This window comes from Parasteatoda tepidariorum, chromosome 1, assembly GCF_982258835.1.
Source record: "Parasteatoda tepidariorum strain Cologne lab strain chromosome 1, Ptep-v5.0, whole genome shotgun sequence".
Classification (NCBI taxonomy): Eukaryota; Metazoa; Arthropoda; class Arachnida; order Araneae; family Theridiidae; genus Parasteatoda; species Parasteatoda tepidariorum.
Genome location: NC_141755.1, coordinates 47,969,989 through 47,997,098, shown reverse-complemented (window position 1 = coordinate 47,997,098; position 27,110 = coordinate 47,969,989). Strand labels below are relative to the sequence as shown.

At 31.2% G+C, this 27,110-nt stretch overlaps 1 protein-coding gene across 3 annotated transcripts in view; it reads left to right on the top strand.

Moving 5' to 3' along the window:
* Positions 1–27,110, top strand: part of LOC107445211 (protein croquemort) — a 47,670-nt gene that overhangs the window by 19,311 nt on the left and 1,249 nt on the right. For all 3 annotated transcript variants that reach the window (XM_071179887.2, XM_071179885.2, XM_071179886.2), the window contains exons 3-13: positions 2,467–2,627; positions 6,247–6,388; positions 9,478–9,678; positions 11,944–12,035; positions 14,755–14,801; positions 16,051–16,120; positions 17,980–18,155; positions 21,839–21,957; positions 23,564–23,637; positions 24,402–24,456; positions 26,626–26,784. In XM_071179887.2, coding sequence (XP_071035988.2) covers positions 2,467–2,627; positions 6,247–6,388; positions 9,478–9,678; positions 11,944–12,035; positions 14,755–14,801; positions 16,051–16,120; positions 17,980–18,155; positions 21,839–21,957; positions 23,564–23,637; positions 24,402–24,456; positions 26,626–26,784 — 1,296 coding nt within the window. The remainder of the gene's footprint in view (positions 1–2,466; positions 2,628–6,246; positions 6,389–9,477; positions 9,679–11,943; positions 12,036–14,754; positions 14,802–16,050; positions 16,121–17,979; positions 18,156–21,838; positions 21,958–23,563; positions 23,638–24,401; positions 24,457–26,625; positions 26,785–27,110) is intronic.

Sequence of the window (27,110 nt, the reverse complement as noted above, 5' to 3'; positions counted from 1 at the left end):
TATAATAATAGAATGAAGAGTTTGTTTGCGTGTGTGTGTGTGTCCTTCTTATATAACTCAAGAACCGGTAAGAGTTACAGATTTGAATGGTGGACAGTGGGTGAAAAGGGAAATTTCAATGTGCCTGATGCTAAAAATCGTTCAATAATTTTAGTTATACCATTCGGGAGAGACGATTAAATAATGTAATTTTTTCATTGGCTTAGACCTTGCCATTCATGAAAATGATACTGTTGCCAACGATTAAAATATTTTGAAGATTACATCAGTGATATTTGCAAGCTTATAGCTCTAATTTAAAAAAAAAAGAGTTTTTGCTCGTTCGTAAATATTTAATTATTTTTTATTTGCTATATCAGATAAACTCAATGAACAGCATGAACATAAAGCTTTGACAAATTACCTCACCGAATTATATTTTTAATAAATATTTTAATAATTAAAATAGTACTTGTAAAATTATTTGAAACCACGTGTTTATTTAGTTTATAGTTATGTGGTTTTAAAACGCACATCATGATTTTAAAGCGCATTTCATGAAAAATCGAACAATAATAGACGCCAATGATGTTTATTAATTTTGGTAAAAAGGAATTAAATGAAATGAAAAAAATGTTATGTACTATAAGGCAAAATTAATAGAATTAAAAATCGCCCAATTATTTTTGACGGTAATGATGCTTTGTTAATTTTGGTAATAGGGGAGAGTCAGGTAGCCCCGCCCAGCGTTACTGTCAATTTCATATGTATAGAATATTTTTTCAAGTCAATGGGCCATCGGACATTAATTGTTATATTAAAAAAAGATTATTTTCAAAGTTTCATGTATTTATACAGCTAGTAACATGGTAAACAATAGTTTTGAAAATATGTTGAATACAGTAGTCATGAAATTAAGAAAAATTGGTTGAATGTTTCGATTAAACTTCATTTTAAAACTAAAAATATAATTTTTTCTATACATACAGCATTAAAGTATGTAGTCTTAAGTTTAATTTGCACAAAGAAAGAAGTTTATATGTGAAAAATTGTTCAGGTAATTACAAATTTACAAAAAAATTGGATTTCGGGTAGCTCCGCTCACATGAATGTTGGGTATCACCGCCCAATTTTATTTCGTCAATAAATGTACGGTTGCAAAGATTATTATTTTATTGCTTCAAATTTGAATGTTATATGCATTTTTAACAACAAATATTGTTGTTATGAAATGATTGTTATTAAATGATAGAATTCACTAAAAGTATATAAATATGTAATAAATAAAATAATTTTGTGTTAAAAATGATAAACGAGTTTTATCTATTGTCAATACATTGGTCATTTTCATTTGCACATGAAAAAACAGTCAAAAAACATAATTTTTGAAACTGGGCGGGGCTACCCGACACATTTTGAAAAGAGCTGAAAAACATGTTTTTTTAAATTTCTATTTTTTTTAAGTTAAACTATTCTTTTTTGGTTTATTCCTTTTGCATTATTTAATTAGATGATAAAACAATAGAAACATACAAAAATATTGATTATTACTCAATATTATACAGAAATATAAGCAATACTCCTTAAGTGGGCGGGGCTACCCGACTCTCCCCTAATTATAATTGGAATTAAAACAAGCTATGTTAAAAGCAATATTATTGAAGAAATTGCACTAATCCGTTAACGAGAAGCATGAAAAAATCAACGTGACGCCAACGATGCTTAATTAATTTTGGGAATAAGTACTAACTGAAATAAAAAAAAAAGTTATGCACTCTAAGTAAAGCAAAATTAATAGAAAAAAAGCACTAATTCGTTTAGGAGAATGCTTAAAAATTTCACCATATTATTTTTGACGCTTAATTAGTTTAGATAATAGGCACTTCTGTATTATGGTAATTGGTAGAACTTTAATTGGTACCAAATGTGTAAATATAGGTACAATGCATTAAATTAGTATATTTGATATAACCACCAAAACTCCATCAATAATGACAAGCTTTAATATGGATACAGTGAAAGAAGTTGTTTACGTTCCCTTCTAAGTTTTATTCATCTACGGAGAACTAGTATTCAACTAGTTCCAAAGAAAATAAAACTCTACTATTATTTTAAAATTAGTAATTTGACGAAAACATATACTGAGGTTCGCTATTTGAAAATGAATAAATTAATTAAAGAAAACAATTATAAAAATTTGATTTGGGCATAAATCATAATTAGCTGATTTGCTTTGGTTTCAAAATAATTATTTATCGCTACTATAAAAAGTTTCAATACCGTTTAAAGTTGTATTGGTCATTAAAATATTTCCTGAAATTTGTATGCTAGTTTCAATAAATAAATGTTAATTTAAATTTAGCATATGATTATTTACATATTTTAGTGTTTCAGAGTAAGTGAAGATTGTTAATGCAAGTTTTAATTTTTCATATTAATTGTAAAATGATTTCTGCGAAAAATGTAAATTTTTTTCTTCCTTTGTAGAAATTAGTTCTAAAAGAAGGCACTGAAGGATACAAAAATTGGAACGATATTCCTGTACCCATATATCTTTCTATATATTTTTTTAACGTAACTAATACTGATGAAATATACAATTACAAAAAGAAACCCATTTTGCAAGAATTGGGTCCATATACTTTTAGGTAAGTGCACTCAATAATTATGAGTTTATTATTAAGCGTATATACTTAAAAGTGCTTGTAAAAAGCAATTATCATTGTTATTATTTTAGCAACTATCATTGTTAGCAATTATCATTCATGCTTTAAAATTAACATCATATGGTTGACGTTAATTTTTAGAAAATTGAAATATACTAGGTGTGTAAATTAAGCTACGAAACTAGTGACGTAACGTTCTATGTGACAACTACGACCCTACGTAATTTGAAGGCGGTGATAGATGGACAAATACGTGTTAAGTATGAGTGTGAACTCAGCAGGTTTACGTGATTGCTCATTGTCACCTTTCTATTGAAACAAGTTTTTGTAGTGCGTTCTAAAAATGAGTAGCATTAATATGTAGCAACGGCTTACTATCAAGGCGTACTACTTGGAAAAACTACAATGGAAGTTTTTGCATAACTTTAGCAATCCTACGGAGACTATGTTCCGTCTGCCAGATTTTTCACTGATTTAAGTCTTTTTCAGATGAACACAATGCGATGGAAGCTTTTGCGTAACTTCAGCAATACTACGGACACCATGTTCTGTATGCCAGATTTTTCACTGATTTAAGTCTTCTTCACATGAAAGAATGTCGATGGAAAATAAATTTATACAACGGAATACCTTCAACTGCAAGATCCGATAAAAATTTCAGCAGAATTTATGATTTTCCGCATTTAGATCCTCAACTATTAGTCAGAATGGACGAATAATAGTTTAATATGATTTTTTTGAATAATATGATTCTTTTTTTGACGACCAAAAAAGGGTCATACCTGTGAGACCGAACTTCAAGAGCAAGCATTACGACAATGTGCTGTGTTTTTGGCTGATAGACCGGGTACTCTTCAACCTACTAACTTAACTGATTTGAGTTCTTGTGATATTTCTTTTTCCCGATATTAAAAATTGATCGCCATTTTTAGATTCAGAAAAATATTTTAAAGTCTGAACTGACCATCAGATAAAGACTATTTTAGTATACTTGTTCCAGCACTGCTACGAGTAGTGAAAAAACCATCTCCGATATTGTGTGGCATCTCTAGGGAATTATTTCAAAGGAGACAATATTGAATTGTAATGCTATTTGAATAGAAGAACATATAAGGCATCAATTTCATTACTTACATAAACTGCTGTTTGTAGAAAATGCAACACCATGAAGGAATCATCAGAATCAAATGAAATTCGCAGCAAATGTCAATTATAGGATATTATGCAAATTAATAAAGTTTCAGAGCCATCGCGCGTGCGTGGCGCGCGCAGCGCCCTCTGAATTGATGCTGAAAGCGTATAAATAAAGTGCTGTAGCGGGACGTTGAAAATAGTCTATGATTATTTGTTAGTGGCAAACGTTTAGTGAGACCTGAGTATGCCTCCACGACGGAAGAATAAGAAATTCAAGCAACTTACGGAGTTTGAACGAGGGAGGATAATCGGCCTTCGAGAAGGAGGATTTTCCTATCGCGCAATAGCAGCTCGTATGCAGCGGAACAGTTCCACAGTGATGCGAGTTTGGAAGCAGTGGACCGACGAGCACCGAACAACTCGAAAAACAGGCACTGGACGACAGAAGGTGACGCAGAGCGCGATGATCGACACCTGCTCCGCATGGCGGTGAATGATCGCACAGCTTCCTCCAGGCAGCTGGCAGCACATTGGTCTACTGCTACAGGTGTACAATTGTCGGCTTCGTCAATTCGTCGTCGTCTGCTGCGCCGTGGATTGCGTGCAAGGGTGCCATTATACAGGATTCCCCTCACGGCGGATCATCGACGGCTGCGTCGGCAGTGGGCTCTTGAGCACAGAGACTGGCGAGCTGATTGGCACCAAGTTGTCTTTTCAGATGAATCACGCTTCAATTTGTGGACCCATGATGGCCGTGTTCGTGTTAGACGTTATGCCGGTCAACGCTGCCTTCCTGAGTGTATTATTGAACGACATAGTGGTCGAACACCCGGAGTTATGGTCTGGGGTACGATTTCGTATCATGGACGATCCAATTTGATACGAATTGAGGGTAATCTCAATAGCAACAGATACGTCCGTGAAGTGCTACAGCCCGAAGTCGTTCCTTTCCTTCAAGGCATCCCTGGAGCTATCTTTCAGCAGGATAATGCACGCCCACATGTTGCGCGGACTGTTAGAGACTTCTGTTCAGCACAACGCATGCAACTTCTTCCTTGGCCTGCTTATTCGCCGGATATGTCGCCTATTGAGCACGTGTGGGATATGGTTGGTCGGCGTCTCACTCGTGATCCGCGTCCTGCAGTTTCCAAAGACGAACTTTGGTTGCGCATACAAGCAATATGGAATTCTCTTCCTCAAGCAGATATTCAACATCTGTTTGACTCCATGCCACGTCGTATAGCAGCACTTATTGCAGCGCGTGGTGGCTGCACCAAATACTGATTTCGGACGCTTAATTTGTTTCTTTTGTTTTGAAAATTTCATCATTTATTTGTATCAGTACAAGTCGTTTCTGCATTAAATTTCATTTGATTCTGATGATTCTTTCATGGTGTTGCATTTTCTACAAACAGCAGTTTACATTGAAAATCTTCTCTTTTGCTATCAGTATTCTTTTTTACGTTAAATTTGTGTAGCAATTAAGTTATAGTTGTGAATAAGAGAGAAAAACTAGCAAAAGGTATTTTTCAATATTTAAGGCGTTCAATTTGTAGAATCTGAATGCAATAACTATAGAGTGAAAGTAAGATTGAAATAATGAAAACAAAATTGATTACTAAAAGAGAATGAATAGCGGTGGAAGAAAGGGAAATGCGATTATAAGAAACACCTTTTAGTTTCACTCAATAGTGAAATTGTTTTGGATGCTTAACTCACTTTCACTAGGATTAATCTTTATAACGAATTGTCAGTTTTCGGTATTATTTTTGTTTTGTTTTTTCTTTAGATATTAGTATACGGTTCTCAATGTTTTTAATTTTGTCCTTTATTTTTGATAAGGATTATAAAAATATATACAGGGTTATTCATAATTCCCTCCGGGGTTTCGAAGCGTTATAGTAAAAAAACAAAGATGAATATGGCAAAAAAGAACGTATGAAATTATTCCGAAAGTATTCAAGTTTTAATTTAAGCAGTTGCCGGTAGTAAGCAGTGCACAGTAACATGTACCACTGAAGCCAGTTGTAGTAAAGAAAAATGGCGTTTACAGGCGGAGGGAATTATGAATAACCCTGCATTAAGGACAATGATTACGTAACAGCTTGTGCAAAACTGTATTATAGATACAATTATTATTCCGGTACAATATTGGATAAAAAATGTTTGACTATGTGTCAAAATAATAAGTACTTTTGGTAAGTTTGCGACGGTTTTTTAACCCATTCTATTAGAATAAGTACTTTCTTAGAACATTATTATAAATGAATTTTTGTCTTAATCAGGGGTTTGCGAGCTTTCCAAATTTTTAATCCAATTTCTCAAAATGAAGTAAGTTAATTTTAACTACAAATAATTTGCTCTAGTAACAGTTTTCTTGGATGCCGGTGAGTTAGCCATCGGGGGATTTGCGAACCCCTGGTCTTAGCACAGTTGTATTTTGAAAGTTGTTTTTACGTATTTACAGAGAATATCGAACCAAAGTAGTACTATCAAGGAATGATAATGGTACTTTGACATACAAGCAAATTCGTCATTGGTACTTCGAGGCTGATAAATCGAATGGTACGCTAGATGACGTCATTACTTCTCTGAATGTTCCTATGGTGGTAATTAGATTTTTTCTTTCTACATTAAAACTACTTCTATTTACTCTACTACTTCTATTTACTACTTCTATTTACTCTTCTACTTCTACTTACTACTTCTATCTACTTTTTGGATCTTTCCAATGTTAGTTTCCATGAAAGCCTCCCTACCACGCTTGATAAGAAAGACTGTGTGCCTGACTTCCCCAGACAATTGTCCCTGGAAATCATCTATAAAATCCCTCCAAACGACATCAAAATGTACTCTGATGGCAGTAAAAGGGATAAACAGACAGGTTGTGGAGTGTTTATTGAAACACCTCGAGAGAACTACACTCTTCATCAACGAAACCCCGATTTTTGTTCCGTCTTTCGAAGCGAACTAATTGTAATCGACCGCGGACTAGAGAAAATCTTGAGTGAAGGGCACTTTGGAAATACTTGGATACTATCTGACAGCCGTAGTTTAATTCAACACCTCAAAAATTGGGCCCTCATTGGAGATAAAACCAGTTTTTCGATCTTACAAAAAGTAAAGCTCATTTCCTAGCAGCATGAGGTCCACTTTCAATGGATCCCGTCCCACGTCGATATCCACGGAAACGAGTTGGCTGACACTCTTGCAAAGGAGGGACTAGACCATCCAGTCCCCTCCTCCTCAGAGCGTACATACCTTGAACTTTTCGCAAGGCAAAAGGCCCAGAACAAACAAAAGTGGCTGCTTCCCCCTACTCACTTCTGGTATAAAGCAAAAAGACCAGGACTCTCTCTATCTCTTTCTGGTGACAGGCAGACCAACACTTGCTTATCCCGACTGGCCAGTGGACACCTGAAAAGTTTCACATTTTCTGCTAATCAAAAGATCTTTCCTCTTTGCCCTAAATGCCAACAAAACCAGGCATCACTTGAGCACATCTTCAACTGTTTAGGGCAGGACTGGAACGTCATTCATTCCACTTCCCTTTTAGTTTCGGACTTCCTAACTGTTAACGGATTCAGATGGGAATTAGCAACAACAACACTACTTCTATTTACTGCTTCTGGAAATTAAAAAATTGTTGTTAATAATGCCCTCTTTGTACACGTGTTATTTTCTCTACTAAAGTTAAATGCATTTGAAAATATTTTAAAACTATTATTTCCTAAGGTATAAAAAAACTAAAGGTATTGTGGTTGGTGCGGGATAGGAAGTAATATACGAAGCGGTCTACATACTTTGTTTTATAATCGTGTATTGACGGAGCATAAATGTAAGTGAATTGGAAGCTATAACGTATATCTTTATAACCTTATAAATATGAACAAGACCCTGAAGGCAAGAATTTCTAAGTCAAAGTACCAGAAAAACCCACTTTCATGAATGACATAGAGAGAAATTGTCAGCGTTAACACTATATATACAAGGTAAAAATGAAGAAAACCAACTCAGTTATACGATAAGTAGTATATTTTAGCCCATTATCTCTTTACATCTGTAGACATTTTAACGTTAGCTTAACACCTCAATAGCCTTGTAATTTTGAATCCAAACCAGAAGCCAAGGGAACTCCTGGATCAAGTTTTGGGAGAAATTTGCTTTCGTGGAGGACTCTTTGAGGGAATTAACCGGCATTTGCGTTGCATGGAGTGGAAAATCATGGAACCTCCCACAGTTAGTGTGACGACAAGGGAACTCTGACTCATAATCTGTCTACCATTGAGGATATTTTACGTCAGCACTGTGGTCGGTGCGAGCCGGGTGCGGAATTCGTATCGACCAGCCATTGCTGGAATTCGAACTTGGTGCTCCTCGTTGGATGGCGAACCTATCCCCTGAGTCACCATGGCTCAAGGGAACGGTTATAATATCTATCTATCTATCTATCTATCTATCTATCTATCTATCTATCTATCTATCTATCTATCTATCTATATATATATATATATATATATATATATATATATATATATATATATATATATATATATATATATATATATATATATATATATATATATATATATATATATATATATATATATATTATAATCGTCGTTGAACAACATGCCCAATTTTATGGGCTTACGACTACTAATGTTACATCTCCGTAGCCTTGTAATTTTGAACCCAATCCAGAAGACAAGGAAACTCCTCGATCGAGCATTCGGAGAAATTTGCCTTCGTGGAGGACTTTTTTGATGGAGCTAACCCTCATTCGCGTTACATGGAGAGGAAGACCACGAGAACCACCCACGGTTAGCCTGTCCGTAAGGGGACTCTAATCCATGATCCGTCTACCACTGAGGATATTTCACGTCAGCACTGTGGTCGATGCAAGCCGGATGCAGAATTCGTATCAACTGGGATTCGAACCCGGTTCGCCTCATGGAAAGACGAACGCTCTATCACCTGAGCCATCGCCGCTCAGCGTAACACTAGAGTCGATGCAGGCCCGAATAAACCAGAAATCGCTAGGAATCGAACTTGGATTGATAATTTTTGTAGTGAGCGCTTAATACACGAAACCAAAATAGCCGAGATTGATAATTTGATGATTATTTTATATGCGCCGATGTTTTATAGATTAATGATTTTTCTAACATGATGAGGTTTAAGTAAATATTTTATTTGTATCGTTTCATAAAAAAAGGGTTCCAGTTCTGCTTAATACTTTTCGAAACAAAACTTAAAAAAACTATTTTTTTGCTTTCTCTAACTAGATCATGTTTTTTTTCAGATCCTATTTTTTTTTAAAATGCTTTCTCTCAAAGTTGGCAAGACTCAAGTTCCTTCTATATTTAAAGACTCTTCTAGTTATTTTTTATAATTTACGTTTAACAGTCGATTTATTTACCGGATGGGTAGCGTTTAATATTTAATCTAATGATTATTTTATTTCTAATAGGATGGAGGCTTTGTAAATATTTCATTTTAGCTTATAATATCAATTCATTTAATGGATGTATTGCTTTCAGTGTCTACACATCCGATATTGATGATTTTTTCTAACATGTTAAGGTCAATATAAGGATGCTTTTTTTAAAAAATTTGATATAGCCTACATATAAACTATAATTTTTCTTACTTAAATGAATTCACGATAGAATTTATTTCTTCAGACTCTTTTCAGGCAGCTGCAGCAAAGGCGAAGAAAATGAACCTAGTAAGTTTTTACTTGGGCTTAAATGCTTTATTCGCAATGCTACATCCTAGATGGTTTATTCAAAAACCAGTGAGAGAGCTGCTTTTTGATGGATACTCGGATATTCTTGTAACACTTGGCCATAAATTCATGCATATTCCTTATGACAAGTTTGGCTGGTTTTATCAAGTGAGTCAGATATTTTATATTTTCATTGTCATTTAATGGGTCGATTAATATTTACAATATTTAAATGTATTGAATAGCAGTTAAGTCGTTTTCGTCTATGGCGCAAATTACATGTTTAGAAAAATAAGACATACTAGGAGGCTCCGCCCCCTGCTCGCTAACGCTCGCCAACCCCCGAGAATTGCTACGCAATCCTATGTGGTTCACGCCGTGAACCATGGCTCGCTGCGCTCGCTCGCCAATGAACACAATGTTCTAGCACAAAGGCATACTATATTATCATCAAAGACATAGTATTTTATCATCAAAAACATAGTATTGTACTTATGTAGAAGAATTCTATCAATGTTCTTATTGGCTTTAAAAAAAAGTATATTAGCTATTTAGATTGCACATGGTGAAAAAATCAAAACATTAGCTAAATGAGAAACATATTAGCAAAATAAATTATCAAATATTGCAGTTACTCACCTAAATTCAACTAAATGTGTATAATAAATTAGTTAATGCTAGAAATTCTGAAAGTTTTAGAAAAAAATTTATTATTTAAAAATATAAACTTTAAACCCTAACTTTTCCTTGTGAGATAATAACCCTCAAAAAATCTTTCATTTTCAAGAACACAAAAATTTGTTTTATCGCCAAATGAAATATTTTTTGGTGATCAGCATTATTGAAATCAATTTCTATATTAATTAACATTTGTGATAAAGTACCTAACATTTTAGAGCAAAATAAGGATGTTCTACATACAATAAATTAAAATGCATGGCTGTTAGCATTACCCGAGAAATATCACGTGGAGGTCGCCATGCTGCATTTCTAATCGGGGAGTTTTGATTTTAGCAGTTCCCCTTGCCTACTGCCAATACTTATTATTGCACTTGATCTCTGCAATTTACGTCTTCCATAACATTCCTCAACACTTTCTTGGGCTCTTCGAACACGCTTCATTACGTTTAAAAGCCCTAGCAGCTTCACTAATATTCTGCATTTTAAAGCGTGAAAATTCAATGCATAAATAAATTCGAAATATAAAAAAATTCAATGCATTCAATACAAACGCTTAGACGTTTTTTAGACGTTTAGGTAGCTCCCAGTAGAAAAATATCAATTCAACAGCGGCCTTTTAAAGCATTCTCACTTCAATTAATTAATTAGTTCCTAATTGAGTTTAAATTAAATATTATCATGTTTTTAGGGCATGAATCTGAATTGAACAACCTGATAATGCTCACTCTGGTTATTGTTTCCTTTTTTAAAAGCGCTATATGTTGAGCCACCTCATTAGATTTGCCATGTGACATTTTTAGCAGCAATCATTGGTCTATTTTCTAACGTTGCCATTCGGGGAGTTGTAACGAGGCATTTTTTTGGTGCCGTGTAAGAGAAATATATATATAGATTTGTTTTTTTATTTATTTGTTTAAAAAATTTAAAAAATTTGTCTTTAGAACAACATGCAGACTTGAAATGTACTTTTAAAAAAAATCGACATAGCTCAAAATGAGTGAATAAAGGCTATAAAAAATGATTCTAGCATTGTTTCTTAAACTACTCCAAACTATTGTATTTTAAAAGAAATATTGTAGTTAGAACAATAAAGAAATTAAATGAATTTTCAATTTTTTTGGTGCTTGCCTTTGTCATGTTAGAGTTACAAACTTGAGGTCTTTATTTACCATTGAAAAAGTATATGTAGTGTTGTCCAGTTTCAATAACAAAATTTTGAGTGATGTTCATATCTTCAAACACTTATTTCAATTTATGCCTGTCTTTTGAAACACATATTTTTAAATATATCCATTTTTATCAAATGCCCATTCCAGTAGATTTCACATTTTGCATAATTTGAGCTATCTGTAAAATTGAAAGATCAGCATGATGGCATTAAAAATACGCGCTTAATTATAATTTTTGAACGAATGACATGTTGATATAAATGAGGAATTGCTCTTAACCTATAAAATTACTGCTCATAAATCGATTCTGTTGTGCTTTAAATCAATAATTACGTATTTAGCCTGCGTGCTCGATATGTTGTAAGGAAATTTCATTAAATAGTAGTCCTATTAAAATAACAATTAGTATACTTTTGAAAGTTAAACTTAATTTATATTTTCTTTAAGTTAAAATTAAAGAAATTCAAGATTTCTGCTAACATCTGAAAAGTTACAGAGTTTAGTTTGATGTACGACTATTTCACATCCTAATGACATTGTATAATCTAATAATAATTACTTTAAATTCTAATTTTTTTTACAGCGAAATGGATCAGATGATGGAATAATAAACATCCATACTGGGGAAAATGATATAAATAATATAGACGAAATATTCACGTGGAAAGACCAAAAGTAAGCATTAAATCTTGTATTTTTAAGAGATCTATAACATGACACAATTTGCTAATTTTTTACACAAATCATGACAAATTATTTTGAAAGAAAACTGCATATTGTGACTGGAAAAGGGTTTTCGTCAAAAAATAATATATTTGATTCTGTGACGCTAAAAGTTATTAAACATTAATCATTTCTACATGTATTAAAATCGTTATTTACACGTGAAATGAGTTAGCATAAAATTTATTTGTCCAATTAAAATAAAAAATGGTGTGCATTATTTTCTTATTCCCATGATATTTTTTTTCCAACTCACACTTTGAAAACAACCTTCTCAGATGAACATTGCATTGAATTCTGATTTGTTTTATTTTTTAATATGGAAGGTATAAATATTTAGTTATCGCTATGTTTTTATTAATAATAACCATATTAAAACTCGTCATGACGTATGGGCCTGTAGCCTGGTATTCTCAACAATAATACACTGCTCAAAACAGTTAAAGGATATTGAGGTTGTGGGTAAATCTTGCACATGGAGAATTGTTTGAATGATTGATATATTATATATGATATATACTGATTGATATATTATATTTAATTGATTGATATATTTAAATATTATCGTCAGACGTAGAAGGATATATGAGATAAAGAGGACATTTGCTTGTCAGAAAAAATGCGTTTTATTTAGCATTTGGGTACAAAAGGAAGAAACACAATTTGTGCATATTAGATAAACAAATAAAAAAAGAGGTTTCCTTAAAAGAAAATCGTTTTTACTAGGGGGTATGGTTTCCCTGAACTGCCAGCAACGTTGAACACCTTTGAGGCATAGAATCAATGAGGTTATTAATGAGCGGCTGGGGTATTCTATCCCACTTCTCCAAAAGAGCTCTTTCCAGTTTGTGGGGATGGTAGATGTTCAGCAATTCGTCTGCCGAGAATGTCCCAATAAGTTCGATTGGGTTCATGTCCGGAGAACACGCTGGCTTATCCATTCGTATGATTCCTTCCTCCAAAAGGAAATCATTCTCCAAGTTAGCACGATGTGATCTGCATTTGTCGTCCATTAACATGGAGTCATCTCCAATTGCTGAAGCGTAAGGGGCTGTAATAGGTCTCAGGATCTCATCCCTACATCGGCGACTGGTCAGAGCTCCATTTTGAATGATATGAAGATTGCTGCTCCCATCAATGGAGATGCCAGCATAGACCAGCACTCCCCCACCACCAAATCTTACACTTTCGTGCTCGAACGCAGGATTGTTTCTAGTGCCACGTACCCTCCAGAGGATAATACGCCCATTATCAGGATGAACAGAACAACGGGACACGTCTGTGAGAAGAATATACGCCATTCATTTCTCCTCCAGTTCACATGCTCTACTGCCACATACGCGACGGTACCTTGCTGTTAACGTGACACACACCATTGGTTGGCGAGCATACAAAACAACAGCATGAAGGCAGTTTCCGACAGTTTGTGTTGAAACTGTAGTGCCAGTAGTCGAGCAAATGTTTTGTAGAAGAAGAGTGGCATTGTCGTTAGCGTTAAATAACGGTCTTCATCAGGCGTTGTTGCACGTCTACGCTCTTGCCTTGATCTTCGGCCTGCTTTTCCAGTCTCCAAAAAAAAGTTCCAGATACTGGAAATCATACTTTGTAAAACTCCAATGGCTACTGCTACATCGGCTTGTGCTTGACCCTCTCTAATCGGCCAACAACGTCCCAAGTTTCTGATTCGGTTTGATAACTTCGTCGAGACATCGCACTCATCGAAACAAGGCGTTTACTGAATGTCAATCATTTTTTCTCATTTTGCTTTGCATTAATTGAAAGTTAAATCAAATTCGCTGCCGCTAAAGCGTCGTCTTCGGCGTCAAACTCATAATTTGCATACTGCGAAGTTTAAAAATAAGAAAAAATTGCAGTTGTGATTCCTTTCTTCCATTTTATTCAAAACAAATTTGCTTATACCGTTATTTTATATAAGACACCGAGTTAACTTTTCATCTGTTCAAATATCTGCTTTTTACATATCTTGCATTTTTACATTCTTCGTTACTGTGTTGATGGAGTCATCTTTTCATCTGTTTTGCTATCTATATTTTGAATTCAAGTCACCCTTTTTATTCCTCATTGTAAATACTCATCTTCCCTTTGTTTTTCAAACTGGGAATTGTTTTTGTATTTTTAGTTGATCAATAAAATTGCTCCCCGGATGCCCCCGACAGGGGGCGGGACGGGGTTAAGCGTTTCTGATAAGACGTAAAGCATTCTTTAATTGTTTTGTGCAGTGTGTTTTTTAAGGTAAAGATTCATTTCTAGTATTCCTTACACTGATAATTCTACTAATAGTATATTATTAATAATAATCGAACATGTCAGATAAAGTAAAATTTGTGTTTATTGAAAAAAAAAAGAAAGGAAGTCTTATAGATGGAGAAAATGTTCCTTTTCTTTGGTCGTCAACTCAGTGATATTTTTTTAAAGGAAGAGAAAATGGTCTCTCTTACTTACATGTTTCATACTTAGCCTAAAACTGTCAGTTATTGCTTACAACTACAATATTTTATACATTGTTGGTTGCATATGAATTTATAATTCGTTTGAATTTTTTCTTTCAAAACTCCCTTAAGTCAAAAAAAATATATTGATATGCATAATCTTCAATACTTTTTCACCTTTGTTGTTCCTTTTTATTTTTGTTTTCCATTTTTTCTTTTAGCGAGACAGCTTCATATACATCTCCATGCAACAAGATTACAGGGTCTGGTAAGTAGTAAATGAATAAATCACATAATTTAAATTCTTTATATTACTAACAAAAGAAGCTATAAACTCTAATTAATTTTATTTAAACTAATAATCTACGTGTCTAGAAATTTAATCTTGTTCTCTCTATAATACGCCAACATATTGTATGATATGTAATTTTTCACTCAGCAAAATCACTCATACAATTTTAATAATTGTGTAAAGAATTGTATAATGAATTTTTTTAAAAGTAATAATATTTTTCTTAGAATTTTATCTAATTGTTATGATACAATATTAGCATTTGCATGATAAATAAACAAATAATGCTACAAATTAAATTATACAATAGTTAAAAATTAGTTTACAATAGTTGAATTAGCTTAAAGGTTTTTCTGTATAAATAAAGAGGCAAGTGTATGAATAAATTATATAACATGAAAACGATTTTGAGATAATCGACTTTTAACTCTTTTTTATATCTTTTCATATCTCTTTCATTACACTAATGAAGCATATATGCTGCACGCGTTATTAAATGGATTAACACACGTACTTTATATACCACAATAAAGTTATTTTTTGGCTATAATGTTGTGTAACAATTTATATTATGCATTGTATAATAGTATATCATTAAGAGCATTTTAGTTATAACTTTATAACGTTATAAATAATGCATTTTATTTTTAGAGGACATTATTTAAAGATGGAATAAAATTTTGTACCGTATGTTTTAAAAAAAATTATGAACTTTAATTCTACCCTTGAAATTCATTCACAACCTTAAGTATTAACCGCCTTTTCTTTTTAATGAGTTGATAAAAAAATTGGCTAAATTTTAGTATAAAAATTGTTAAATGTTATGAATATATTTTGCGTAGTTTCTTACTTAAATAGGAGAAACTAATATATTTAGTTATTATTATGATTCTTTTTATTAAACGCTTTTTTACAAAAGTGTAGTAGTTAGCTCCTTAATTTCGTATTATGCCCTTACCTCTAAATCTTTAAGCTTGTTTCAACCATAGAATTGTTGTAGAAGAACATAGAATACGTAATAGAAAAATTCTAGTTGAAAGTTTCGTTTCTTAACTAAAATATTGAGGTTGGGTTTTCTTTTTAATCATTCACATAATAAGATAGTTAAATTGTTATTTTGTATTGCATTAATTTTTAACCTTGTATCTGTTTTTGTTTTTATAAAATTATATATTCTGTCGTATTAATAAGTTCCTTGAAAACAATTGTGATACTTACATTTCAGCTGGAGATATGTGGCCCCCTTTTATATCTAGAGAATCAAAGATTACCATGTTTGTTCCAGATATATGCAGGTATTATATAGATACTTTACTGCTTTTATTATATGTTTTATTTGTTCTTCGTTTGCTTCTCTTTTGAATATTGTTAGAGTGACAAATAGAGATATATTTTTTCTTCTTTGATTTTCAGAAAATCATGTAAAAAATCTGATGTGATTTTAAAGTAGCAATTAAGGCCATTTTATAACAGGGAATTCAACAATGAACGAGTTGATTCCTAGTATTGTCATACTTTGTGTTACGTAACTAGATGTTATTTGGTGTTACGTAAAAACGACTCTTTTCATATGCTTTTAAATTCTGTACATTAGCAGTTAAAGCTTTTTTAGTCCAGAGAATTCAGCAATAAACGAGTTTATTCCTTTTATTGCTGAATTGTTAATTGCATATTTTACATTATTGGTGTTACGTAAAGACCACTCTTAACACATACTTTTAAATTCTCTTTATTAAAATAGCAGTTAAATCTATTTGAAATATAGAGAACTCAGCAATAAACGAGTTCATTCCTTGTATTGTTATTTGTATGTTTGGTGCTAGGTGATAACCGCTCTTAATATATACTTTTAAATTCATTATTCAAAATGAAAAAAAAGGTATGTACATTAAGACACACATAATTAATATTGGAACGAGAAAAAAAAATTGAAATCTGAAGAATCAATTGTGAGGAAGACGGGACTAAAATCATTTACCTCCTAACTTGAAATCCCGAGATAGCTCAGGCATATAGCTTATATCAGGCATATAGCTCGAGGGGATATCTTTTTATCCTTTTACAAAATAATTGTTCAGTTAAGGGGTTAAAACCATTCTGATTGCCGGTGGAACTCGGAAACATTTGCAACATCTCTCTGTTTCTTCCGGCAATCTATCAAAGTCTTATGTTTCTCTTTATTTTTGACAAGGATTCTTAAAACATACATTAAGGGTGGTCAATTAGGAACATTTTTCTGTACATTGAGATTAAACCAAGGCTACGTTATCTTCAACTTAACTTGTCCGACTGTAATTTCGCTACTTTTTAAAAACTAGAAAGGGATGAGCGAATTTTAATGTGTAAACTATACTAATCGAATAATTATCTGCGAATTTAATCTTCGTAACGCTTGTATAGAAGAAAAAAAATGGAGATACGTTGACTAATACAGAAAAGTTACAAAATCTTTGAATTTTCGAAAATATAGAAAATTTCGGTAATTGTAGATAAAGAAACCTAAATCTTGAAAACCTAATCGTGATTGAAAAATTCTTAGAATGCGAAAAATACATGTTTTGAACATAATATCTGTGCTTCTTATAAAGTATACTTATAATCTTTGAATTAACAAAATAATTCAAAGATTATAAGTACACAAGTTACAAAATCTTTGAATTTTCGAAAATATGGGAAATTTCGTTAATTGTAGACAAAGAAACCTTTGATCTTTGAATTAACAAATCTTTGAATGATTGTGTACCTATAATCTTTGAATTAGTAAAGTTAACAAAGTAATTCAAAGATTATAAGTACACAAGTTATAAAATCTTTGAATTTTCGAAAATATTGAAAATTTCGTTAATTGTAGACAAAGAAACCTAAATCTTGAAAACCGAATCGTAATTGAAAAATTCTTAGAATGCGAAAAATACATGTTTTGAACATAATATCTGTGCTTCTTATAAAGTATACTTATAAAGTATACTTATAAAGTATTACTTATAAAGTATTGTGGTGTATTATGATACAATGAAATGGTTTTAAAGTGTTATAAGTATTGTAGTATATTTGTGACTACCAATATCTTGAATTGCAAATTCCTTTTTTAAATTCTATATTCAATTCTTATTTCTATACAGTTGTATAACATGTTTCTTTCACTTTTTTTTAGATCCATATCCTTCACATACTTAGAAGACGTAGACATAAGGGATATAACAGCGTACAAGTTCTATACAGATAGAACACAATTAGACAATGGAAAATATGATAAGAATAACAAGTGTTTTTGCTATGAAGATCAGTGTCTTCCAGCTGGTGCTGTTAACGTCAGCGTCTGCAAGTTTGGTAAATAATTCCGAATAATTTTCTTTAATATCGAATTTCAATTATGCTTTTGACATGTATTAAGATCATTTACAGATTTTCTTTAGATGACGTGGCTCAGGAACATGTGTTCACAAAGTTATAAATTAAATATTTCATGCCTATTAAGATTTGGATAATGTAAAAAAACATCTTAATTTGAAAAATAAGTTGAAAAAGTTCATTTTTTTTTCGAAGTAAACTTTTTCTCATTTTTTGTAATCATTTCTTTGCTTCTTTTAACAAAACTTCCGAATGGAATGTTTGTAAGCCCGAACAAAACATTTCGCTGTGGAAAAAAATGAAATAGATAAATAAATAAAGTAAATAAATAAAGTAAATAAATAAACAAAATAAATAGGACACAATAGCGAATTTATGAATTGAATTAAAGGTATACATGATTTCCAGCTATAACAAATTAAATTGTTATTATTATAATTAAATTAATGTTATGAAATTAATTATAATTCAATAAATTAAATTATTTGGGGGTTATTTTTCCCACAAGGGCGTAGAACAGGTGTCTCTCAATGAATCTCTCAATAACCTCTCAAAAGAATGAGGTTAAAATTAAAAAGAAATTATCATCCAAAATCAAAAAAAAAACTTTAACAAGATTATGCCAAATATATTAATTAAAAAAAAAGATATTTTGCCGAAAGCAAAATGTTTCTTGATTTACCGAAATTTTTTTTCTGGGACTATTCTTTTTTTGAAATTTTCTGTCAGGCATAATTTCGAGAATTTTGAAACTGTAATAAAAAATAAAAAAGTAAGCATCCCTTAATAGATTAAAATTTATACGTAACGGTATAGATTGTAAAGTTTTAAAAATGTTTCACTCTCAGAATTACTTACCTTGCACTCATCAGACCCATCATCGAATACGGCTTCCCAATTTATTGTTGCGCTTCCCATTCGAACTTGGAAAAACTGGAAAAGGTACAGATAAGTGCTGCCCGCATCATCACTGGATTAAGACCTAGTTGCCCTTCAGACGTAGTCTTTCATGAGGCTGATCTACAACCTTTGCGCATTAGAAATCAAGCCAACCTGATCAAATATTACAATAAACTCTCCAGCTTTGGCAAATACAATCAAACTTCTAAATTCCTAAACAATTGGAAGCTCAATCAAAGACTAAAGAAAAATAGCCCATTTAGTCAGGTTTTGTCACAACAGTTAATTGCGGACAATTCAAACAATGTAGAACCGTATTCTCTTCATAGATTTTTGAATCTTGTTGAAGATCTTTCCAGAGTTCACTTCTATTGCAACTTTTCTACTTGGATTTTAGATTTTGTTCCTGACCATCTCCAACAAATGGTTTTAGTAGTTATAAATGTGATTCCTCAGTGTGAACTTAAGATTTTCGCTGACGAAAGTAAAGTAGACGATCGAGAGTAGGCAGTGGAATCTACATTGAAATTCCATAAAACAGATTTTTCTCTTAGTCAACGTAATCCGGACTTCAATTATGGGTTTTGAAGTGCAATGCTGCGAGCAATCGACGCAGGACTTCAATCTGTCCTGAATGAAAATAACTATACCAACCTTTGGATACTTACTGACAACCGCAGCTCGATTCAACACCTGAGCAACTGCACCCACATAGGAGATAAAACAAGCTTTCTGTTTGTTGTGAACAAATTAAATCTAATCTCCTATTCATTTCCATTTGGTCCCTTCACACGTTAATATCCATGGGAATGAAACGGCTGACAGCCTTGCTAAAGAAGGTTTAAGACATCCCTCCCCCTCTTCTACAGAGTTGACTCACTTAGAAATTCTCTCCCCAGTAAAAGCCTGGTTGTCACCTTCACAACATTATTGGCATAAGGGTAGGAAATCGGGTCTATCCAACACCTCCTTGAAGAAAGAAGGCCTCAGCACGGACCAATCCAGTAGTCCGACGTAACGAACATAAACTGCGCAGTGGATGAAAAATAAGAAAGATGGCACGTTCGGGCTACTAAGCTGCTCAGTGGTGTTTAATACGAAAGATATCATTAGGTCTGGACTACTAAGGATCAAATTTCTTGTTTATGGTATCCCGTCCTGAGGTCTTCTCTTTATATATATATATATATATATATATATATATATATATATATATATATATATATATATATATATATATATATATATATATATATATATATATATATATATATATATATATATATATATATATATATATATATATATATATATATATCCTAAAAAAATCTTAAAACTTTGTTGCCCTGACATTGCTTTATTGTTTGATTTTATTTTTAATGATTTGAAATAGAATAATTTTCAGAAAAATAATTTTGGAGAAATTAATTAATTGTTTTTTAAAAGCTTTTATTTAAGAGAAGCTGCCTCTCATCTGATACTTGTTTTTACGTATCATTATGGAAATTAAAAGCGAACAATGTTTTCCAAATTTCGTTGAATTAATATTGTATAATTATTTTAAATATAGTGATAAAATAAAATATAGACGTTTAGTGCTGCTCTCTGCTTTTTATTTTTAAAACTAGAAATTGACCGTTAAATTGGGATGCAATAATTATAAATAATAATAGTAAAAATGGTAAAAAGAAATTTAAAATTTCGAAAAACAGTATTCTTTTTAATATTTTAAAAATAGAGGTAAGGCAAAACATAAAGTGTTTAGTGCTATTATTTTATGAATAAATAGGAAATGCTGCAGTTCTTATGCTGTGTAATTTTGGAATTTTGTGCATATAATGCATGGTATGTTTGTACGGCCAATATATTATTTATTAATTGATTTTTTTTTTAAATTTTATTTTGTAGGCAGCATTTTTTTTTAAAAATTTTGTACTCAGTTTGGGTAACATCGATCATTAATTGCTACTACAATCTACAAAATTGTTCACGTTATGGTTAGTGTCTAAGTTGTTATATTATTTTTTAAAAGGAAATTATTGCCTGTAAAATATTTCTGTGTACTGGAAATTGTAAAAAAATACTTTCTAATTTTATAACATAAATTTTTTTCCCCTCGAAATTTTGTGATGTGATTAAATGATGTTTTTGTGCTGCCATCTATTGTATATTTAGAATACTATTGAAATGAAGCTTTTTTAATCATTGTTTATCGTTAAATAAAATTATTATTATAATTTTGTCTTTTAGCAAACCAATTATATATTTTTTTAATATAATTATCTGATAAATTTCATTTTTTATAATTATCATTAGCGAAAAAAAAAATTTAGTGTTATAGATGGAAATAATTAAAATAGAATAATTAAAATTCTCGAATATATGAAATAATATACTGGAATATAGGAATAGTATTTGTTTATTTGAATCAAAGGAAATAAAACAATCTTTTATTTTTAATTAAATATAATTATTTTCGAAATTTTGAGACTCGTAACTGAAATGTTTGAACCTTCATCTACTCAATGTTAGGAATGTCATTAAGCTTTTGAAAATGACTTGTTTTTCACAATTATTATTTTATCACAAATATTATTAATAATAAACTGTCATTATTTTAACTGCCAATTATTTAATCAATTTATAATTTATCGATTATTATTCTTGCCAGTTTATTATGTTCACTTATTTGGCCAATGCAATTTATTTTTTAAATTAATCTTAGCAGGAGGAAAATTGATTGACACGTCCTTTTGTTTTAGATGCACCAGCTGTTGTGTCATTCCCGCATTTCTTGTTTGGTGAATCTATCTACACCGATGGTGTAGAAGGGCTGGACCCAGATCCCCAAAAACATCTTATGTACTTGGATCTTGTTCCGGTAAGTTATTTACGTAACTGTGTAATGCATATTTTTTAGTTCGTAAAGTTCATGTGGAGTTTCGGTGAGCAGCATGCAGAAAAGGTTTGAATATATAAAAATTAGTGAAAGCAAATACTATGATTGCATATTTTTTTAAAAAAAATCGTGAATTCACAGAAGCTTCTAATTAAAAGAATTAAAAACAGTAAGCGGAAATTAATCAAAAGGGGTCATCATTCATCGGAAAAGTGCATAGCCTTAAGGGCCTTGACAATTCTGTTAAAGATTAGTTGGGATGTGTTATCCCATTCACTATATTCACCAACTCTACTCTCAAATTTCCAGCTATATCAATCATTTCGCGATTCCTTTATTGCAGTGTTTCTCAAACTTATGACTATCGTGTACCCTTTCTAAATTTTTCGCAACGCTGTGTACCCTATCAACAATCAAATGCCCTTTCTGAATAATCGACTCAACGTTAACAGTGTTTCCTAAACTTATGACTTTTGTTTATCCTTTTTAAATTTTTCGTAACGCTGTGTACCTTAGTAAAATAAATAAATGTATTTTTTCTGTAAAAAAAATTGCTAAATTCAAAATTACAGCTGGTTGTTGACAATACTAATTATTCACTGTTAACTCTGCAAAAAATAGCCAATAGAAAAATACATAATCGTAACTTTTCATGGCGAGCTTAGTTTTTAGATGACATTTTTTGAAATTTTCTTTTGTTGCAAGATATTTCGCATAAGAACGCGTACCCCCACTAAACTGTTCCTGTACCCTTGGGGGTACGCGTACCACACTTTGGGAAACACTGCCTTACTGGAAACTAGTAAAGAAGAAAGTCAGTTACAAAATGCATAAATAATCGTATATGATATATAGTGAATATAGTGTAATATGAAAATCAAGCAAACATATATAATTAGGCAAAAATGTTGCCGAAGAATTTTTTTAACAGTTCTTTTTATTTATACTTTAAGGCATGATAACTTCCTTAATTTTCTTCAAATTTTCTTAAAAATTGAATGACACGAATAGGAATAGTTTGCCTTTCATGTTGGAATCGGTAAAAGAGTAAGATTAACTAAATGACAATCGCGGAGTTAAAGGCACGAAATTCCCCAAGAGCATTATTTTATCATTTTTAATTTAATCAAAAAATTATAATAAAGAAAAAGCGTTAAAAGCATTGCTTTACAAAAGCGCCTTTTAAAATGTGTGATATGTTATTCCATTTAATATACAGGCCAATGAAAAAAACACCGCATTTTTCTCATTTATATATGATGCTTACGGCTTTATTATTTAACAAAAATTTTTTTTTGAAAAAAACTTTAAATGGCTTTCTCTTAAAAGAATAATTTTAGAAAAAAAAATTGCATTTTCCTGTGAATAAGCTTGTATTTTTTACATATTTAATGGGTACCTGTAAGTAACGTCATCATAAGTAAATCATGGCATTTGTTGATTCAGAAAGCAATCAGGTTTGACACACGCCTGACGTAGCTTACAAGTATCGAATTAAATCTGATTCAAATCACATGGTTAGGCACAATCACTTCACTTTTTCTCGAAATGCAAGCACCCAAATAATATTCATGTAATTTTTTTTCAGGAATTAGGTGTGCCATTAAACGTTGCTGCCAGAATGCAAATCAACATAATATTTGAACGTGTTCCTGAAATTTAGTTAGTAATTCTTTATTATATACTATTTTTAAAAATACATTATAATTTTCTGATTTTTTTAACAAGTATATTAGAATTTGATCTTTTTGTGCAAAGTAATAAACAACACTACAATTTGATATTTTGGTCATTTGTAATTCTACCATTAAAATGCTAATAAAATTTTTCAAACTATTTGTTGCAAAAAGTTTTCGCATAATAATAAGAAAGATTTTATTTGTCATAGATGTTTTTAAACAAAAAATAAAATTTTCATTTTGACATAGATTGTCCAATTCGAAAGAAAGTTATTTATTTCATTCGACATAGCAATTTTCATATTTTAGAAAATCTTTATTTGGCACATACATTTTCAAATACAAAGTTAGATCAATTTTAATATATTTTCTGAAAAAGGAAAAAATAGTAAATGCATGGATCATTTTCAAATTTGAGGCATTTTTGAAATTTAAATAATTTTAAAAATAAAATTAAAATTGTTTGTGATTAGGATTGATCATTATATTTTTCTTGTAGATGTTTTAAAAGTCAAATCAAGATTTTGAATTAAAGTTTAGACTTGTGGTTATTTTATAAGTCATCATTAGGTTTATTTAATGTTTTCCACAAAAATATATTATGTACATTTATAAATTTAGATATATTATAAAAATCTGAATGATTTCGCTAAATGAAATTATAAATCTTTCTTGCAGTAAGTAATTAATTGAATAAGTTTTAAGAATATTTTGTTAAAATGAATATTTCTTATTTTTCCTTTTCAGCCAATTTCGGAACATCTCAAAGACAATATATTTCCCTATGTTTTGGTTTAGTACGGTAAGAAATTTTATAGCTTTTTTATATAGTTAATTTTTGCGATTTTAAAATTTTTACATGGTTAATTTTTACGATTTTTGAAGCTTTCTTATATATGGTTAATTTTTATGATTTTAAGTAATTTTGTAGTTTTTTTACATGGTTAAATTTTACGATTTTAAGAATTTTTGAAGCTTTTTTGTTTGGTTAATTTGTAAAAATTTTAATAATTTTTTAAGCTTTTAATATGGTTAATTTTTGCGATTTTCAGAAATTTTGAAGCTGTTTTGTATGGTCAATTATTACGATTTGTTAACAATTTTTAAATATTCTAAAACATTTTTGTAAGAGCAACTTAAAATTTTACAAGACAAAACGATTTTATTTCTGATGGACTGAAAAATCAAGGGTGATCAATCATATTCAAACCTTCAAAGATGATTTAGTTTAGAAATGGAGATGTGGTTAAATGCTGCCAGACATTGCCAATCCAAAGATCAAACACAGCCAGATTGTTGATAGTGCCTACACTGTTAAAAATTTCTAGGGAAAAATGGTTAAATAATAATTTATTTAATTCTGATTTTACTTTCTTTAAACAAAACAGGTAAATAACTATAACTAAGATGGTATTAAAACTATTGACTAAGAGAAAAATCATTTATTGACTGTTTTCACATAATACGGTTAAACAACTAGAATTTTTTCTGGGCCAACTAAGTTCACAGCCAATGAAAAACGACCTCACATTCTTGGAAAGCTGGAAGTTAATCCTTTTTCGATTAGGATTACGAATTCATGTCCAGTATCGTTCATCATCATATCAGCATCATCATCATTTATCAGCATCGGATTGTCTTTTAATCTTTCTAATAATCAGATGCCTAGTAATAAATTTGTGATGAACAGCTTATGAAGACATTTATTTCCTTGCATCTGAGAACACGCGTTAGCCGAGAGGTCTAATCGATGAATTTCTTGACCAGCTGAATGGGGGATTGAATCCCAGCGTTGACACTACACCATTTCCTCTCTGTCAACATATGAGAAGTTTCCAGTATCTTGCTTTTTACAATTGGTAATCCCGAACTATTGGAATACGAATTTCTCATTTACGCATATTTGACAGCACCACAGAGCTGTTTAACGCAAAAAAATCTCGTTTTTTCCATCTCTCATGATAGATGATAGTAGCCACATTCTACGATTCACTTAAAAAAACAGAGTTAAATCTCAACTCCAAAGTTCATTACCTTCCAAAAAGCCTAACATCTAACACCAATGCACTGTAAAATTTCATTTTCCGGTTTTGAAACCATGCTAGTAATAAATGGTTACAAAACCGTATAGTTTTGCATTCATGGTTCTTTAAACGTACCAGTTTTTAACGGTTTTCATACCTGTAAAGCTGAGAAAATGTTCTTAACATTAAACTTTGCGGTTAATTGAATGGGATTACTGGCAGTTATTTTAGCGTTGTTTTAGAATGAAAATTCTAACAGTGTATATAAAATGCTCCTTAAAAAGTCCTTTTATGAAATGTTTTTGCCCATTTGATGTGGGTTACGCCTAATAAAAATCATATCACCTTTATGAAAAGTTTAAATGAAAATCCACATAATTCCCTTAAAAATATCTTTTGTTTCCTTTATTTGTTTATTTTTTTGAACGTTTTTGAAAATCTAAAAGCTACATATAAAAAAATTGAAAGGATATTGATTTTAAAACACGTTATTACATTGCTTTTAATATACAGCCATTATTGTATGTACTGCTTTCGAGATTTAAATCCTTTGAATTATTGAATCTAACCCAAAACTTTTAAATTAAGTGTTCTTCGAGATAACTATTTAAGTAAAAGTAGCCGACAATTGCGTTTTACGAGGGAGAGGAATCTTGAAAATTTTACGATTGTGAGAGGTCCTTAGTGATTCCAGTCCAGGGGTCCTATTACCAACTCACTGATTCGTATTTAGCGTATGATTCAGCAAGCTGTGACCGGAATTCGAACCAGCAATAATTTTCAATCAGAAGCGAGTTTTCAATCCGTTTCTTTTTATGTTGTTTTCTTACTTTTGCCTCCCGCTTCTTAAAGTAGAACCTATTTCAATTTCAATACTCATTTCCTTATTAGTTCTTAATTCATTATTAAAACTTTTTACCCCTAACAATTCTTCTTTTAAATTCTAGAATGCAGTAACTGACGAAGATGTTGCATCCCAATTTAGAGTAATTACGAACACTTTACCAACTGTTGCCTTAGCAGTTAGCATCGTTTTCATTTCAATTGGAGTAATTCTTTGTGCCATCGCCTTATATCTAGCCCGTCCTTGGAATTTATTAAAAAAGGTAGCTTTTTGATTCTAACGTTCTCTTCGAATTCTTATACTTTTAAAATAATTTTCTAACCCAGGACTATTCATAATTTTTGGATCATTTATCTAAGAAGGATGAAAACTGACATTACAATTTTATTACATTGCAATAAAATTATATATTTAGGTTTATGCACGTGGCAATGAACTGATAAAAACGGAGAAATGATTAATTCCCTGATCAATTTCCTGAATTGATGATTCGATCATCAATTCAGGAAAGATGTTTAAATAACAACTATTTTCCTAAAACCCCCAACCTCTTTTCCCAAAACTTTAAGGTGATGAAGGACATATGAT